Genomic DNA, 18,146 nt, shown 5'->3' with positions numbered 1-18,146 from the left:
GTACATATACATCAGAGACAGACACAGGGACACAACAGGGCTGCCTTGCAAAGCTTCTCCTGCTCCACTCTGATGCCCTGATGCTACAGTGTGCTCTGCTAAAAACTGCACTGTGTGCTGCCTTCATAATCCAGAGGCCACTCTAAATCAATAAAGCAGAGAGAAGGGTTTTTCTACACCTACCTCATACTTTCTGTAGTTGACCAGCAAGGCCAGAAGGACAACAGCATCATACCCATGCTCCCTGCGACTGAGAGGGCTGGACAGGATCTGGAACAAACAACCACACTGTTCTGTCAGGCCTCCTGCAGGAAGCTTGAAGTGACTCAGAGCACAGCCATGAAATGTATGTGCAAGAGCAAATTATGTCCTATCTGAAAGAAGATATTTGGGTGAAGGGAGTGTCAGTGCCTCAAGGAAGTTCTGCACACAGAGAAGCTCATTTATCACAGACAGGATGCACACAGGCTTTCAGGGCATAAACAGCACATATATTTCACAACAGCATTGTATAGTATCTCATCATAAACTGTGAAAGTGTTCTGCGTTTCTCCAAGGCTCAGTTCCACTGCAAAAAGTATAATTTATCCAAGAGCAGAAAAAAATATATCCACACTACCTTTTGAAAAACAGTTTCTCCAGTAAAGAAATTCTGTGTGAAGTTAGCCCAGAAATCTGTTCAGAATTTAACTGTGCAGAAATGTCTCAAGTGAAAATACTTTAAATAGTCAGTAGTGACTAAAAACAGCAGACTAGAGTAAAGGAGAGAGAACATTACAAAATATATGTATGACTGAGCTATGAATGGATGCAGCAACACTACCAGTGAACTACATTGCACTGAAAATGCTGAAAGGCAAACACATTACTGAAAGTTCTCACTATGGAAGAGCCTCCACAGTAGAAGGAAGAACCCTTACCTGTAAAATGGCTTCAAATATGCTGTTAATCATCACATATTCCAGGATGGTGTTCTGGCTAATGTTATCTGTCACCTGAGTACAAACACAAGTTTTAAAAGCTCATCCACAACTTCCACCAATGCTGCAGCTGCCTCTGGCACACATTGGGAATCGGAGAGTTCTGCTTCCAGATGGACACATTTATCCAGAATCTCACACTTAGCAAGTCAAGGTGTGACTAGCAATAGAGCTAGACATGAAGTAGAAGAAATCTGTCCTGCCTGCCAGCCCTCTCTCTGCCAAGAAGCACCACCCACGGACTAAGAGCTCCCCCACTCCTCCACACGTCGGTATTTTACACAGCTGCATGAATGACAACAGCCATCAGCTGCTGCAGGCTCCACACAGGAGGCAGAGAATGAAAAACAGGGCACGTATGCTGCACTGAGAAGCTTCCCATCATGAAGAGGGCAATGAAGAGCTCCACCACTCTCACTTATCTCTTATCACAGTCAAAATAGTTCGCAGCTGACCATCTCCAAAAGCTGATGAGTGGCAATTTATTACAACGTCCTCATTCTTCACATCCTCACCACTCTGGTTTTCCACACCTTCTGTCTTACCTCAACACTTCTCCCTTCCTTTCCATTCATCTGAAACTTCTTAAGTATTTTTTCCTTTAAAAAACCCACACCTGTGAATCCAACTGATACTTCCTCCTGCCTCTCCCTTTTAGCCCTAGCTGGCACCTATCTAACAGGATGAAAAGTGTCTGCTAGTCTGCACTGGCATCATGGTTGGAGCCATCATGCACATTCTGGACTGACACTGGCTCTCATTCACCATTTCTTTCTCCTTCTTAAGCTTCACACTGCAGCATTCTGCTCAAGTTTTGAAACAGCTCCATCCCTCAGATGTGGCCCATATAAGCCCTTAAGTTATTATACAGCTGTTAATTACTTACTGTCACCAAGCAGAGAAGTAGCTTCAGACACAAGCTTTTGAGGCTTTCAGAACCTTCTGCACAGAGGAGGGAGTCCAAGCTCTCCATCAGATTCTAAAGAACAACAGTCACATAATTTAAAAGTGGTATTTTAAATTATTTGAAATGTTTTTTTATATAAAACCTTCTGCAAGATTCAAGCAGCAGAGCACCAATATAAAGCCATGTTATTCCAGAATCAATAACTGAGCCATTACTACTACTACCCAGGCCATATTCATACTATTGCTTCTCAACACTATTTGTGTTAACTACAACTTAATGACTACTGGTAGAACATCATTATCCTTTTCCATGAGTTTTCTCCAGATGCAGCAGCACAGCTCCAATTCACAATACATACATAAGTTATGATTAAAAATCTGATAGGCAAACTACTACTTAATGTTTTCCCCAAATATACTACAGTTTGTATAGAGAAGAAAAATTGCTACTCTTGTAGAGAGATGAAAGATACAACAAGAATTCAGCTTTATCACTGGTTACTTTGTCATTTCCTAAACTCAACATCTTTACAGTGAAGAGCATCAAGTAGGTTTAAAACAGTACATGTGCTGATGGAGTGTGAGAACAGAGGGTATGACTCTCAGATAAAGAAAAAGATGTGAGGTTCAATATTAGGCTCAATAACCTGTGACAGCCTTTCCTGGCTTTAACAGCAACTACACAGTGTGGAACTAAAGAAAAAGAACATGCTTTGTTACATTACTAACCAACCCAGGGACCCCAAATGTCTGTGCTACTGACAGATTCAGCTATTTTTAGTAAGTGGCTCAAGTATTTCCCCCAAAAGCTGCTGCCTGGTAGACACACCCATGTACACTCACTGCCCTTGCAACAACACAGCTGCTGTGCAAACTGCTTCTCTGCACTGCCAGGGCCTCACCTTCATACACAGCTCTGCCTTGTCAAAACCCACAAGCATGTTGATGATGTCAAACCCAGAAGTGGATTTGTTCTTCTGATGGACACCCCGGATCAATGCACACAAAGTCTGCAAAGGGAAAAAACAGAAGGTGAGATGTAAGGCAACACCTCCAACTCAACAGCAAAACCCACTGCATGATCCCCTCCTAGCACTGGCAGATACTGAAATTAATACCACCAGCCTGGGGGCCATACATTTTGTCTGACCTCTCCTCCAGCTCTGGCATTTCTAAAAACATATCTTGGATGCTGAAAATTTGTAAAAATTGGAGAATAATAGATTTGTCCGTATTTTTTTTGTTTGAGCACAAATTTCTGTTTGGTTACCACATTGCTATACCAAGTTGGACCAATAAACTGTGTCTTTGTCAACAAGAGGAACCAATCCTCCCACAAAAAAAAAAAGGTTCCAAGTCTATTAGGCAGCTTAATTACTGCTTCATTCCAAGTTCTTGAAGCTACACAGGTATCAGCACACCATCAGCAGACTCTCTGGAAAATTTATAGGCAGCAAATTACTCATTTGTCCGAAGAGACAAAGATGTCTGGGGTGACTTTTGTCATCAGGCACATCTCAGGCCCATGAAGAGGGGAATGATCAGGAATACAACCACTGCAGTTTTAGATTCCAGCTTAAGTTCACCAGTGAGAGGTAATTAGTTTCACATGTAAAGCTGGAGACAAAACAGACCTGATGGAATTAGCAGACCTCTAGAACCACGCAAAAGCAAAAAGGTAAGGTAGACATTCTTTTCTTGGTTACTGTCAGAAACAGATACTGGGCTAAACAAACCTTTGGTCACCATGCTGATTCTCAAAAAAAAGGATTGCTTAAGTAAGTTTTGGCTTTAGGATCACTTTCCACATTAACATAGTCTGGTTAAGGGAACACTCTCCCAGTTTGAGCTCAGGATGTGTTACCTGGTTCCTATTTACATGCACACAGCAGGATTCTTGTGACCTGCCCTACATTCTTCCAAGAGTATGGACATAAGTTTAAGAATTTGGGGTTGGTCTAAGCTGTCTATGTAGCTATAACTGTTATTTTAGTAGCACCTTTTCAAACTAATTCTAAAAATAACAATAAAACAATGCAAGATTGTACAGAGATGTAATATTCTGTTTTAAACCATTTTTTCCCAGATCACTGCTGGTCCAAAGTCTCCTACAGATGACTTCTTCAGACCTGAATTTCCTATCCTGCACTCCTAAAACTGAAATGCATTCTGCATACTCCTAAAACAAATATATTCACCAAACTGTGAGAATCAGCTTGTGAACTATTAACATGAAATATCAAAACTGAGGAGGGGAGTCTCCCACACAAGATATGGAGCAGCAGAGCTTTGGTAAGGAACAACCTGCACAAAAATGGCTATGAGTTCTGAGTGATAATTCTTCACAGCTTCCAATTAGGAAGTGTCCAGCTGAGGCAATTTCCTGCGTAAATTTCACACTAACTTCTCCAGAGCTTTATTTCTTTTTTGACCCAAATGGAAATTGAAAAGGCAGCTGAAATAAGGGAGAAGAGGTGAAAGTAAAACACAACTACAGAGCCTAAGTACTTTTGAGACCCCAAACCAACAGCCTGCAATGTGAACAAGCTCCTTTGATTCTTCACTGCCATCCACTTCATCCTCCATCACCAGATCCTCATGAATTCTGAAACCATCTATTGCTGTGCCAAGAACAGAGACTAGGAACGTTTGGAACCTCCACAGACAACAAGTAACAGCTGCCCTGTAGACATCACTTCCCAGTAACAAGAAACAAGCACAAGGTGTTTGATACCAGCATCTGAAGTAGAAAGACAGCACTCCCTGTCCCCCAGCGTGGTACCTGTAATGCATTCACCACTCTGATTGGGTGCTCCTCACCCAGGGCCTGGATGCAGTGCTGAAACAAGCAGTTGATGTTGTCTTTTATCTTCATTAATTCTTCCCCATCCAGAGCCTCCAGCTTGCCTTCTAGATACTCCAGGTTGACCTGTCAGGTTAAGAAGCAGTTCAGGCACATTATACCATCACCAACACCTTAGAAACAGAAGTCCTTGCACTGACTGACTGCCACTTTGTAGGCAGAACAGCAACAGGATGTTCATGGTCTGTTACCTTCATGAGAAATAGCTCCTCCCAAAACCTAGGGTTGCATTTACTGGGGTCCTCTGTCTGTAAGGAAAAGGAACAAGCATGAGGGCAAAGAAATCATTCAGGCAGAACTTAAAGTCTTTATCATAGGTAGGTCAGAGTCAGCATCATCTGCCAGATGACCAAGAGGTCTCAAAGTGCAGAATTCTGGTTACAGAGATTCCCAGAAAAAAAGAAGGACCAAGAGAAGCAGCTCTCAATTGAGATGCCTCTGATTATTTTCTGAATTGTTATTTGAAAAATGCTGGGAAAGCCATGACTTCCCATAGATGGTAGGTTCTGGTAGGCAACAGGACACAGAGACATTTTGGAAGAGAGCAGAATACAGAGTTCTGCATGACAGCAGGAGAGCCTGTAGCATGTGCCTACACTGTGCAGGCCTTACCTTAAGGAAAGAAATCCACTGGAAAAAAACCCTCAGGACAAACTAAACCAAGAAAATGTAACACAACCCTTTAGAAAAAAGAGATGCTCAGCTGCTTACCGTGAAAATTTCATCATACATCAACACCACTTTCTCTTTCAAAGGCTTCTTGGAGGCTGAAGATTTCCGGAGCAGCCCACCTTTCTTCTCTGTTTGGGCCATGCTGTATACCCTGAAGGGAAGAACAGACAAAAAAGCTCAGAAAACTTGAACTTTTCTTCAAGGCATATCTGGCCTGCCTCAACCATCAAAGATTTTTTTTCACTGCACTGAAATACTAACAGTCTCTCACAAGCTCTAAGTAGGAGCATTTATAACTATTCCAGATAAGAAATCAGATCAAAGGACCCATCTAGCTCTACATCCCATTTCAAAGATATGCAGAAGTCCACACACAGGCAGAATCAGAATAAGCTCCTTATGGATAAATTTTAATTCTTCTCTATTAGAAACTGATTCATTATCCAGACCAATGCAGTTTACATTTAGAAAAGTATGTATTTTTTAATCTCACTGGAGGAATTGTGATACTTGATAACAAATAGGTACCCAGTCTTTTTTCATGCTGGTCAAGCCTCAAAAGCATCTGGTGACATGAAGCTCCTGAAACTATTTGAAAGTCTCCTCTTTTCTGATTAATTTGCTGCCTACAAAGCACTTCAAATTCTGCTTTTTGTACTCTGAAGTGGCATCCAACACAAGGAAAGTCTCCCTCTGCACCTTTAGCATCCTTATCTGGGCCAGCTGCTCTGCAAATTAAGCCAGACAGGAAGCCCAACCCCAAAAGCATCCCGGGTTCAGGAGATGCAAGACAGAGGACAAGCTTTACAGGGATTTTTTTAAACTAAATTAATTTAATTATCCATTTGACAGCAAAAGTTTTTCTAAAACCACAAAGTTTTACTATCATTAATTGGTGTCTTACTGATTATACTATTAAAAAAAAAGGAGTATCCTTATTACAGAATAAGCCATTACACAAAGTAATGTGGTCCTGAGCCTTCTGTGAGAGACAACCCACTCGAGGGGCTGAGTCAGAACACACAACTTGCCACATATTCTCAACCTCATGTGTGATGCTACCCAGCGCAGCACTACTCTGACCTTGCAAATACACATTTATCTGCAGTCACAGATTTTCCTGGCAAGCATCACAGCTTTAGCACTGTTCTAACCTCCTCCATCACTGCAGCATGTCACAAGTACTCAGCAGAAAGAGAATGCCATCCCTCCTCATGCCCCTGAGCTCCCAGACTTTCTCCCATACCTCCAAGGTAATTACACACATGGCAACAGCATCCCACACACAGAGGCTTGACTGAAGTCATGCTCCAGGAAAGCAGGGGCAGGCTCCTGTGGTAGTTGCACTCAGCCATGATGAGCCATGGACAGAGGTAAGTTCACTGCTCCAGTCAGGGCCCCAGAGCTCTCTGAGCTGGCAGCTGTGGAGGCAGCTTTGGATGTAGCCTCAATCCCAGACTGCCTGAACCCCCTGCCACAGGATTAGATCTGTCTTTCCCTCAAAGACCAAGTTCTACCAACTACTGAATACCAGTTCCATTTCTCCCTTACATTCTTTCCACTGCAGACAATTTTTAGCTGACTTACAACTCTGTTCTCAACTAGGACTCTCAGGCTTCCAGACACAGTTATTCAAACATCCATCCCTTTAGCCACAAATCTTGGTTCTAAGGGGCAGAAAAACATTCTCAGGCCTGGAAAAAGAATTCTGCTGCAAAAGACCCTGCCCCAGGTGCAAAGGGAAGGAGCTTTGCCGGGATGGGAAAGGACAGAGAGCAGCAGATCTCACACCTGAAAAGCTAACATTTACATAAGGAGAGAGGTGTTGTCTTCCCACTGGAAAGGGAACCAGCTGGCTGGTTATGGGCTGGGGTGAGAATGGAAAGCGCGCTAAGACACCCTGACAGAAGAAAGCTTAGCAACAATTACACCATAACCTTCTGTAAAAACCAAAATTATTCCCATAGCCTAGTAGGTCTATGTATCAAACTAAGATAGAAGAAGGTTTCCAACTAACAATTAAAAAATAAAACATTATTCAATCATCTTGATAGCTTCTCTTTTAAAGACTTTGCATTATTTTTAAACTGTCGAGGGAAATAAGACATTATTCTAATTAGAAGCATAACTGGAAACACTGAGAAATCTATTAAAAACCAAATCAAGAGCGATGTCACTTTTAGCCTAGGAATACAAATCTTGGATAAGATTGCACAAAACAATTTTCCTACTAGAACTGTAAGTTTCTGAACCTAAAACAGCTGCCAGCCCCAGCACACAAACACATCCATCAGTGTGCTTCTAATTGAATTAGAGCTAACGAATCCCAATGTCAAAACTAATAAACTAACTCTCAGTGCTTCTGGGTCAGCGTTCTCACATCAAATGTGTATGTGAATGGGAGGGGATCAATAAGCTCTGCTTAGTCCCTGGATTTCAGAGCTGTATTTTAACCCTTCTCCTACATTTCCAGAAAGACAGAAAAATTGAAATACATCAAGATACAAGGGGTGAGCACCAGAAGGATCACATGATCATGTGAAAATTCTAGTCTCTGTCAAAATGGGTCTTAGGATTCACATTCTCTCAATCAAAGCTGCACAGAGCACATACAAAGACAACTGCTAGAGGCTAGGATTAAATAATGTTCTTGTTTATAATTTGCTATTCTACAAATGAGCATATGGAGGAGCAAGGAGAGAAACATAAACCATGCCTCTCATGCCAACGCTTTATTAGGCCGTGTTTGTTTCGTGACCTATGCTGATCAGGTCATATAAATGGTTTTTTTCTTTTCACTTTATGCAATTACATTTTCTAGATGTCATAAAGACAAACAGAAAACTGCATCTTGCTAATGGAGACCTTCTACTCAGCTGCAGAAAACAACAGTTAAATGCACAAAACATTTATAAATAAGTTGCAGAGGTGTCAAATTATCGTGATGCCTTGACAGCTTATGAAAACAACAACACTGATGATAATTAACAATTTTCCTTTAAACACCACATTTAAAAGACATCAGTGCATTTTCCACATTTTACGTTCAAATGGATAATTTATTCTGTCAATAGGTCATTCCCATTAACACATGCTGCTAAGTGAATCCTGCTGTATTCAGTGACTGCACAGGAGAACTGCCCCTCAGGGCCACGACAAGCACACGCATGGGGATTTTTAGAAAAACAAACACTTTGCTGTGCAGCAGAAAATCCAAGATGCTTCATCTGGAACTAAAAGAAAACTTGATAGAGCATGAGTCTTGGCAGCTCAAAGGCAGCAAGATAAAAGACACAAGTTCAGGCAGACTCTTGCTTTATCTCTCATCAACCCCAGGATCAGCTGATCCAGTCAGGAAGAGATGAGCACATCCAACCATGCACCTCCTTTCTGTTTCACTCCAAAACTCGTAACAGAGATTCCAACCAAACATATGACATTCCAATGAACACAGCTCTGTTAGCTTTTTGTTAGAGTAGCCACAGGGAAAATGAACCTGGTATTTTGAGTCTGAGATTTACTCAGACTTGTGCACACTGAGAACTGCTGCACTATGCTTCACATTGTCACTCAGCTCCTGCACAGACTTATTAGTATTCCATAGACTGCCTTTTAACAGCAAAAATACTGTCAAGAGAATAACACGAATGCACATCTACACCATAATGACATCAGGATCCAAAACTTGTAACTTGTGTAATCTTGCATGCAGCCCATCAAGCACAGCACTTTGCATTCAATTGCTTTGGCTAACAAACCTGAAAGTTTCCAAGATTATAAATGCACATACACAACCCCCACATACAACCAAACATGAGTAAGTGTATTTTTTCCAGTGTGGACCCCTTATAAAATATACTGCAACACTTCTTGGCTAGACAAAAAGAATTACAGATGATGCAACATTGTATTTTCACATAAGACTTACTTGGCAAACCATTTATTCACTACCTGGAAAAGGCTGTGCAAATGAAGTGATTAGTTTGTTAATGTCAAAGCACTGAACCTCAATCAATTTCATAAGGACTCTGAATAAGAACTTAGATACTTCTGCTTCTAGAATCCAAGGTCCCTTGACTTGCCAGAGCTACTGAGATTGGACTCACCTGTTCAAACTTTTCAAAGGCAGTAATTGCCTCCTCCCTCCCTGAGTGTATGCACCTGGGACTCAGTGTGATCGTGCTTTGCTTTCAAGGTGCTCTGCAGGTACATCACTCAGAATTAAAGGAAAGTTGTTCAAAAACTGCCTCCATCATGCAAGAGGTGGGGAAAAACCCCTGTCTAAAAGTTAACTCACAGCTTCTAAAGCAATGTGCTACAAGCCAAGCACTCATACCTCAGTGAAGTACCAGGAAAAACTTGCACTTCATCCATGTGATGAATGTGCAGAGTGAATACTGGACCTGAACAACAGGCAGTTACAACACAGGTCCCAGAGCCCACCCATCGCTGGAAACAACAGACAACCTGCACCCAGCACAAGAATTTATGAATCTCAAGGCACAGGGAGTGCATGGACCCACTTCCAGCTCCTCTGTTAAAACCCCCAGGACCACCCATCAGCAGCCCACTATTGAAAACAAACAGAGCAAGAACACATAGAGCTTTTTTCAAAGCTTTAGAAACCATCATGGCCAAATTTCTGCCATCAGCCTTTGTGCAGCTTATTCCCCACAAACTCTTGCATTGGCAGTTACAGATTGTGCAAGTACATCCACACTGCTTTTATATTCCATCCATTATTTACAACTTCATTTGTATATTGGCCACTGGAATAAAAACTGCTCAAACTGTGCTTTCCTCTATAACTGTAAGGTGCTCAACCCACCAACAAGGGAAGCAGTAACACAGCATACCAGCTTTGGAGCCATGCTGCAGAATTTCCAGGTGCCTTCAGGCAGTACACAATGAGAAACATATTCTGAAGGCATGCTGATGACAAAAAAACCCATAGAGATCCTATTTTTTCTGCAGTACAAAGCAACAACCCCCAGCACAGCCACAGTGTGTATATATACATATTTTACTAGAAATTCCTTCCATCCCACTCAGAGCAGTGTATGTGCTTCTACATAGTACAATCTAGTTTTACTATTTATGACCTATTTTTTACCTCTCAAAAAATTAGAAAATTACCTTCCTAATGCGAATACAGCCACATGCTACCTCTCCCATTGCACCTGCTTTAGCAATGACATAAAAGAGTAACATTTGAGCTACAATTTTAACACTTCATGCATAACTGCATTAATTTCTATATGTCCAGTTAAAATAACACCCAATCCATCAACTTCACACTACCAATTAGCTATGCTTTCTCCTGTCAAGTCCATTCAGACAAGCATTGCATGTTTCCACCAGCATCTGTTCACACCATTTTCATACAAGGTAATTTTTTTCATTTCACCACACTTTTTCTCTGTATTCCTGGCTACCATGACCAGCTCTCTCAGGTCAGAAAATTACTTTGGGTTTTCACTTTTCAAGCCCTTTAGATTCCATCCCACATAGTTTATCATGAAATATTCTGCACTGCCTTTACACTCCCACCTAAAAGCTCATGTCACCTGCAGACTTTTTCAAGTGCCTTCCTTCTGAAGAAAAACACTCTCCCTGTAACCTTCCCCTGCCCTTTTCCCATGGCTTCAGCTGGTGGTGTGGATCCAAGGCCCATGCTGAACACAGTGCAGCTGCATGACCTCGGCTCTGACTTCTGAGGTAGCTGCTATGTTCTAAGAAGCTGCATAGTAAAGTCATGCCAAGATAAGAAAAGTGGAGTTGCAGAGTGGGCAGCATTTTTGAGATACAGACCATCAGCAGCACAAGTACTCAGGAGTTAAAATGCAAACATGAAAAGGTGTAAGTTCAAAAAAAAAAAAAAATAGGGAGCCAGAATATAGCAACTCAACAACTCTGAGCAGCAGAGGCTGACCCTTCCCCTCCTAAGGGATGTCTCCATGGCTGCCTGGTGTGTTAGCTGGGGGAGGGAGCAGATGAATGCTTAGCCCAGCAGCCCATTAAAGCCTCACTGTTCCTTTTGTGCATGCTAGCCAATAACTGTTTAACTTTTTTACACTGTATGTACCCTGCCCACAGTATCTCTTTGCACAGAGCCAAAGTGCTATAAATGACACTGTGGATCAACCTATTATCACTGGAAAGCCAAACTGTTGTCCTTTCCTCCCCTTGAAATTCCTCTTGTACATTTTTGTCACATTTCCTACTAGAGCTCAAACAGCTGGTGAACTGCAGCCACCACGTACGGCAGTGACTCAAATTATCTCGTTGCTTTGCATATTCCACCCACCCGCTCCCCCTAACTGGCTCTCACCGTACATTCGGGTTACAGTCTCCGCTGATGAACAAACTTTGCTACAGTGACATACGCAACAGGGTTTGACCGAGGCTGCAGCTTGCTCCTGCAGCAAGCTCCCACTGCTTTGCCCCTGCTGCTGTTCCCTTTGCTTTGCCCGCACAAGTGTTGGGAGAAGGGCGAGGTAAACCACACAACTGGAATGATCAGCGAGCGCTCGTTCTTTCCCCAGGAGTTATCTCGAGCCCCAAGCACCGGCAGGCAGCCGGGGTCGGTGCGGCCCACGAGCACCGAAGGGCTGGGCTGCGGCAGGCCCCGAGGCCTCCTCGGGGCGGCACCCGGGCACGCACCGGGGCACCGCGCCGTTACCGGCGGGCCATGAGAAGCGCCTCCCGCTGCACGGGCTGCGTGCGGGCGCTCCCGCAGCTAACCGGGGTGGGCAGCGAGCGGCCCTGGAACGGAGTGCCGGTACCCGGCGAGGCCCCTCGCGGCGGGGAGCGCACCCGCCCCGCGGAGCCCCCGGCGCGGCGGAGCCCCCGGTGCCGGAGGGGCAGCGGGCGGCGCCCGGCCCCGCGGGCGGGGTCCCGCGTCCCCCCCGCCGCTCCCGCACTCACCTGCGGGCAGCCGCTCCCCGCACACCGCGCAGGCGCCGCGCGTGCGCCCGCCGGTTCCCCGCGCGGCCGCGGCTCCCGCAGGCGGGGCGGGCGGGGAGGCTCCTCCCCGGGCCGGCCGGAGCTCGGCTCGCCCCGCGGGCACCGACACACGCACGTACACACGCACGCCGGTAAGAAATGGCCCCGCCGTCTGCGGGGACCCGCGGGTCGCCCTCGGGACGCGGCCCCGCAGCCCGCTCCGCACCGGCGGCGGAAGTAGGAGCGGGCCGGCCCGCGGCGGCGCGGAGCGGCTCCGCCCGGAAACCCGCGGCCCCGTGACTGCGCAGCGCTGAGCGGAGCTGCCGCTGGCCCGGTCCGGGCCCGGCCGTCAGTCGCCGCCGCGGCAGGTGGGTCCCGGCGGGAGGCGGACCTGGCGTGTGCCCGGGGCAGCCCGGAGTTCTCCCGGGCGGCGCTGGGTGTGCGGCGAGCTCCGGGCGCGGCCGGTCTCTGGGAGTCGCTGCCGCGGAACCGGCTCACCGCGGGGGAAGGTGCCCGTGGGGGCCTCCTAGAGAGCCGAGGGAGCCGGGTGCCGGGAGCAGGGTGTGGCGGGGCGCCGGGAGGGGCTGAGTGCTGGCTGTGGCTCCGTGCCCCAGCTCGCCCTGTTGCACGCTGTCGCTGACAGGATGAAGCTGCGGCAGGTCTCCGACTTGAGTGACTTCAGCCGAGGCCACTGGCTGCGGGAGTTGCTGTGCCGCGGAGAAAAGCCCAGCCACGTCCAGTCCAGCCCCGACGGGCAGCATGTCCTGCTCCTGCAGAAGAGCCGGCCGCCCGCCCTGCCGCGGGTGGTGGCCTTCCAGCGCCACAGCATCGCTGGAGCCGACCTGGAGAGGAGCTGGCAGCCGCCCCAATCAGCCCCTGTGGGACTGCTCTTCCTGCAGAGCCCTGTGGTACCGGACTCGTGGGTGTTGGCCGTGGTGTGGGAACACGGCCGGACCGAGGTGTGGCACTTCGTGGTGGCCGTGGGCTGGCAGCTGCTGCAGACGCTGGAGCTGTGCCAGGGCGCCCGGGCACGAGTGGTGTCCGTGTGCAGCCAGGGAGCCAGCCTGGTGTGGTGTGAGGAGAGGCCGCCGCTGGGCACTCACTCGGACGTGAGCAAGTGTGCCTTCAGGTTCTGTGTCTGTGCCCGTGCTCTGGAGCTGGGGGAGCAGGGCGTGCGGCTGGGCACTGCGAGGATAGTCCTACACAACAGCCCCGAGTACCAGGTCCTGGCCTCTCCCCAGCATGTGTTCCTAGTGCCTGCTGCTGCCGGCCTCGCCACCACTTCCAAATTCCTCCTCATCTGGCATCCAGAGAAAGCAGAGTTCACCATCACAGCCCCCTCTGCAGGCTTCATCCACAGCAAGGTGCTGCGCTCCAGCAGCGAGTCAGACTTCAAGAAGCTCCTGCTGGGTTCTGTGGGCCTTCTCTCAGGTTTTGCGCCTCTGGACATTCACACCTCCACTGTGTCCAACAGTGGGGGTCTGCTGCTGGTGAGCACAAAGGGTTCTGTGAGTGTCGTGGAGCCAGATGGGACACAGAGGCATATCTTTGACCTGGAGGGCAGCCCCCTGGCCCACGGGAGTCCTGTCCAGCTGAAGACTTTTGGCAGCATCCTGGCCTGTGTGCTGGCTGGAGTACTGTACCTTGTCGACCAGAACAGTGGAAGGCTTGTAGAAAAGGAAGTCCTGAGCATGAAAGAGGTGCATTTCCTGGAGTGCCGGGGAGAGGAGGATAGTATCCAGTTCCTCAGTCAGAGTGGCATCTACAGCTTTAGCTTTTCCAAACCTGAGGACAACAGCAGGCCTGAGCCATGCCTGGTGGAGATGGTGTTTGAGGAGGCCTGCAGATACTATCAGAGGAGGAGCCTCAGCAGCTCCAAGCTGACGGTGGAGAAGTTGAAGAAGGGTGGTACGTTCCAGGCTCCTGTAGTCCTTGCTGCCATCCTGCAGCACAGCCTCCACCAGAAGCAGAAGCCAGCCCGAAGCCTACAAGACTCTTACGCCAAGCTGTTGAGCACAGTGAGCCTGGAGCTGCAGAGCTACATGAGCCTGGAGCTCCTCAAGACTTGTGTGGTGTGCGCCCCAGAGAGTGAGGTGGAACGCTACTGCAAGGAGCTAGTGGAGCAGGAGGTCAGCCGCATTCTGCAGTCTGACATGGACAAAGACAACTTGGCCTATCTGAACTCTGTCTTTGCCTCCTTCCCCAAGGCTGCCTGGAAGGCCACAAGGAGCTGCTTGCAGCTGCAGCAGAATGGAGATGGCCTCTTGGTAGCCAGGGCCACCCCAGAGGTATGGAAGAAGGTCCTGTGTCAGCCGCAGCTGGAGGAGGTGGGTCAGAATGGGATGGTCCCGCTCTTTGAGCTCATTTGTGCCTCCTTCCTGAGGTTCAAACCCAAGTGGCTGCCCAGCTTTGTGGAGCTGACCCAGCAGTACGTTAGCAGCTCTTGGTCATACGGCAGCAAGGAGGGCCCAGAGGGCCGGGTGCCACTGTACAAGAGAGCACTGGGAGTGCTGGCCCGAAAGAACAAACACGGCGAGGCAGATGAGGAGATGGAGCTGGAACTGCTGCTCTGCAGCAAGAGGCCTAAGGCTGTGCTGCAAGCTCTGCACCTTCTCATCCATCTGAAGCGGTGGCAGCGGGTGGTGGAGGTGGCAGAGAAGTTCTCCAAACTCAGCCCCTTGCTCAACAAGGAGATATTCATCACACTGCTGGCTGAGTTTGCCCAGCACCGGGAGCTGGACCCTTACCTGGACAGGCTGTGGCCGCTGTGCCCTGCTGAGCTCACCGCCTCAGACATCCTCACCACGGTCCTGCAGCACCTCCCTCATTCCCAGGAGGAGCCAGTGCCCTTCTCCAGCGAGGGGAACCAGCTGACTGTGGGCTTGCTTAAGCCACTGCTGCAAAGGGTTGTGCAGCGTCCCAGTGTCCAGGACGAGATGTACTCTGATGCCCTGCAGAGCAGCACCTTCCCCCCTCCCACCCCACCCCGAGAGCACAAAATCCCCTCAAAAGCAGCGGCTGATGATGTTCCTCAGCCATCTATGGCAAGGACTTCCTCGCCCTCAGCACTGCTACAGGATGACAGTGTGTGAAGGGGGGAAGGACAATGTCATCCCAAGCCCTGGGTGCACAAGGAAGGGAAATCCTACCTGTGTTGGCAGTACAGAAGCCTGCTCCTTTCTGAAGCATCCCTGCAGCATCTCGAAGAGCCTGTTGGGGGCTGAGGTTGGGGGATCTCTGAGGCAGGGCAGGCTTTCTGGTTATTCCTAGCAAGTGCAATTGTGTGTGTGCCAGTGGAGGAGCAAATGCCACGTGCATTTGCAGATGAAAACGCTGGCTGCACTACAAAACTACAGAACTGCTCCCTGCCCAAAGCACTTTGTTTTCAGTTTGTTTGGCTCCTTTCTAGCTCCACTTCTACTTTCCTGATGCTCTGGTACTGGTGGTGGAGTGGTAGGCAGTACACAGTCTTTCCCCCGCATTGAACCCCTCAGTGAACTGGGTGGTACCTCCAAGCTCTGCCTGTGAGAAACAGGGCATGTTTCCTGCAGCTGGGTCACTGAGTGCTGCTGCTTTGGGCTCAGTCAGATGCTAAAGGCCAGCGTGGCACAGCTCCATGGCACTGGGGATCCCAGCACACACACTGGCAGTTGCAGCACTCCACACATTGTCTGGCCACAGCTCCTCTGGGATCAGTCCTGTAGCTGTGACTGATTGCAGCTACTTAGCTGAAAAGAGCAGCCTAATTCCCTTATCTCTCTGTCCCAGACAGTACCCAAACTCTCTGCTGAGCTGAGAAGCTTGCAGCAGGCTATGAGAGCTTGGGGCTGGCCCTGCCTTCCCCTTTCCTTTGTGGAAGCTTAGATTATGCTGCAGGACACCCGAGCCCTCTGTTCCCATCTCCTCTACCTTTGCCCTTTGCATACAAAGGGGCTTTGTCAGGGTTGTCTGGCTCATATTGTGCCTCTGTTTGCAAAATCGATGTAACTTGAGAGCAGTTTGTGCAGGAAGATCCAGGTTCCAGCCTCTCTCAGGTGCCTGGTCCCCTCCACCCAGAGGGAGACCCTCACTGTGGCTTTGCCCCTGCATTCTGGGCTCTGATGTAAAGGAGCTGTCTGGTGCCTTGTTGGGCTGCGGGAGATTCACCTGCATTAATCCTCTTGAGAGTGGTCTTAAGCGTGGAAGACAGACTCCTTTTAAAAATAAAGGTTCCTAAAGCACTGCTGAGGTGGTGGTGGATGTTATGAGGGTACACACCCTCAGGAGGAGGGCAGTCTTGTTTTGCCTCTGGTGAAAAGTGGCCAGGCTCATCTCCCTGGTGCTGCCCAGCGTGGCTCACAACTGGTAGAGCTGGGCTCAGACAGCTTGCCCAGACAGCTCATTCCACCTGTGGTACTCAGCTGCTCACCACTGTGAAGCCACGGAGACAGAGTCTGCACAGGCAGGCTGCAGCTCTGTGCCACAGGGAAGGGCCATCAGGCCATGCACAGCTGTGGCTGGGCCCAACAGAGTTGAGGAAGGGAGGATTTTTTTCTCAAGCGCTGCAAATTCTCTATTTTTTAGGAAAACTAGCAACAGAGAGCACCTGGCTGGCCCAGCAAAATCCTGCAGTGTCAGAGCTGCCGTTGGAGAGATTATTGTTTGTGAAACCACTGTAAAGATGTGGCAGGGTCTCCCCCAGAGAAAGGCTTGGCTGTGGAAAGTCCCCGTGGTGGAAAAAGGCCTGGCAAAGAGGAAGAGAAACTGCTGCAGTGGTTCCCTAGAGACTGGCTGGTTATTGATGAGACCTTCCTTGGGGGGTCCTTGTGCTGTGGCCATGGGGCACTGTGAGTTTCCCTCTCACTCTGGCAGCTGCCACACGTGAGCGGAGGGAGTGGGGCCTGAAAGGAGAGCTGGTGGCATCCACTGTGGGCATTCTGTAATGAGCTGTCCTTGCCTCCTCTCCAGGCAGCTGGTGGCCTTGCCTGACTCTGGTCTCAGCCCCCTCCCAGGGCTGTTTGGGAGGAGGATGATGGATGGAACCCAGCACCTCTTAAAGCCATGGCTCCAGAGATTGGAACACTGCCCTGGAGCTGCACTGAATGGGGAGCTGCTGAGAGCAAGCCCCACACCTTAGCAAAGGCTGTGCAGTCATTTGGGGGGATATCTTCATTGCCAGGGCTGGGTTTGGGTGCAGGTAGCCACAGTGACACAGTGAATGAGGCTGAAGCTCCCTGCCTTCCAGCACTGGCTCTGCAGAAAACAGAGCAGGGAAGAAGCAATGCCCACAAAGCCAGCAGCAGTGCTGTGTGAGACACAGCATCCCCGAGGCACAGCAAGGGAAGAGGAAGTGGGAGCATGACACAGTAGGGACAGCCTGGGGCCTGGGGGCAGAAGCCTCCATGTATGGGCCCCAGACAAACAGAAATAGAATTCTGGAGGCTGAGGGTCCAGGGCAGAAAACTGAGCTGAGTGCTTCCCAAGGGGTTGCTGGATAGCTCACACCAAGAACCAGGAAGCATGAGCATCCTTGGGGGAAGCAGGGGCCAAAGCAACCTGAAGGACAGATTGAGCTGACTTACAGGCAAGCCCAGGGCTCTCTCTGCAGTCAGATTCTGCTGGGGGGAGACAGCAGGAGGTAAGGCTGGTGCAGCCTCAGATAAAGGCCGAAGGAAAAACTAGCAGTTGGATCTGAAGGCAAGTGGAAAAAGCAGTAAGAGATTCACCTAGTGGAGGGAGAGCTGGCCTGGCCCTCACTCTGCTCCAGAGAAACTTGGACTTTGCCACAAAGGAAATGA

At 48.6% G+C, this 18,146-nt stretch overlaps 2 protein-coding genes across 3 annotated transcripts in view; one reads left to right on the top strand and one right to left on the bottom strand.

Moving 5' to 3' along the window:
• The window catches only part of ARMH3 (armadillo like helical domain containing 3), a 122,434-nt gene extending 110,048 nt beyond the window's left edge, over nt 1-12,386 (bottom strand). The window contains exons 1-8 of one of the 2 annotated variants that reach the window (XM_058029444.1): nt 12,352-12,386; nt 5,464-5,575; nt 4,944-5,000; nt 4,672-4,818; nt 2,792-2,899; nt 1,867-1,959; nt 921-995; nt 184-270 (exon numbers count right to left, since the gene is read on the bottom strand). In XM_058029444.1, coding sequence (XP_057885427.1) covers nt 184-270; nt 921-995; nt 1,867-1,959; nt 2,792-2,899; nt 4,672-4,818; nt 4,944-5,000; nt 5,464-5,565 — 669 coding nt within the window. In that variant the 5' untranslated portion in view covers nt 5,566-5,575; nt 12,352-12,386. Of the gene's footprint in view, nt 1-183; nt 271-920; nt 996-1,866; nt 1,960-2,791; nt 2,900-4,671; nt 4,819-4,943; nt 5,001-5,463; nt 5,576-11,755; nt 11,778-12,351 lie in introns of those variants that run through there. The other variant, XM_058029445.1, reaches the window with a different exon arrangement.
• Nucleotides 12,387-12,655: 269 nt separating this feature from the next.
• On the top strand, nt 12,656-16,589 carry HPS6 (HPS6 biogenesis of lysosomal organelles complex 2 subunit 3). The gene is made up of 2 exons (XM_058029453.1): nt 12,656-12,737; nt 13,013-16,589. The coding sequence occupies exon 2, from the start codon at nt 13,014-13,016 to the stop codon at nt 15,459-15,461; it is 2,448 nt and encodes an 815-aa protein (XP_057885436.1). The 5' UTR covers nt 12,656-12,737; nt 13,013; the 3' UTR covers nt 15,462-16,589.
• The last annotated feature ends 1,557 nt before the right edge of the window (nt 16,590-18,146 follow it).

Source organism: Melospiza georgiana, chromosome 8, assembly GCF_028018845.1.
Source record: "Melospiza georgiana isolate bMelGeo1 chromosome 8, bMelGeo1.pri, whole genome shotgun sequence".
Taxonomy (NCBI): Eukaryota; Metazoa; Chordata; class Aves; order Passeriformes; family Passerellidae; genus Melospiza; species Melospiza georgiana.
Note: the sequence above shows the minus strand (reverse complement) of the source record. Positions and strands in the feature narration are given on the sequence as shown.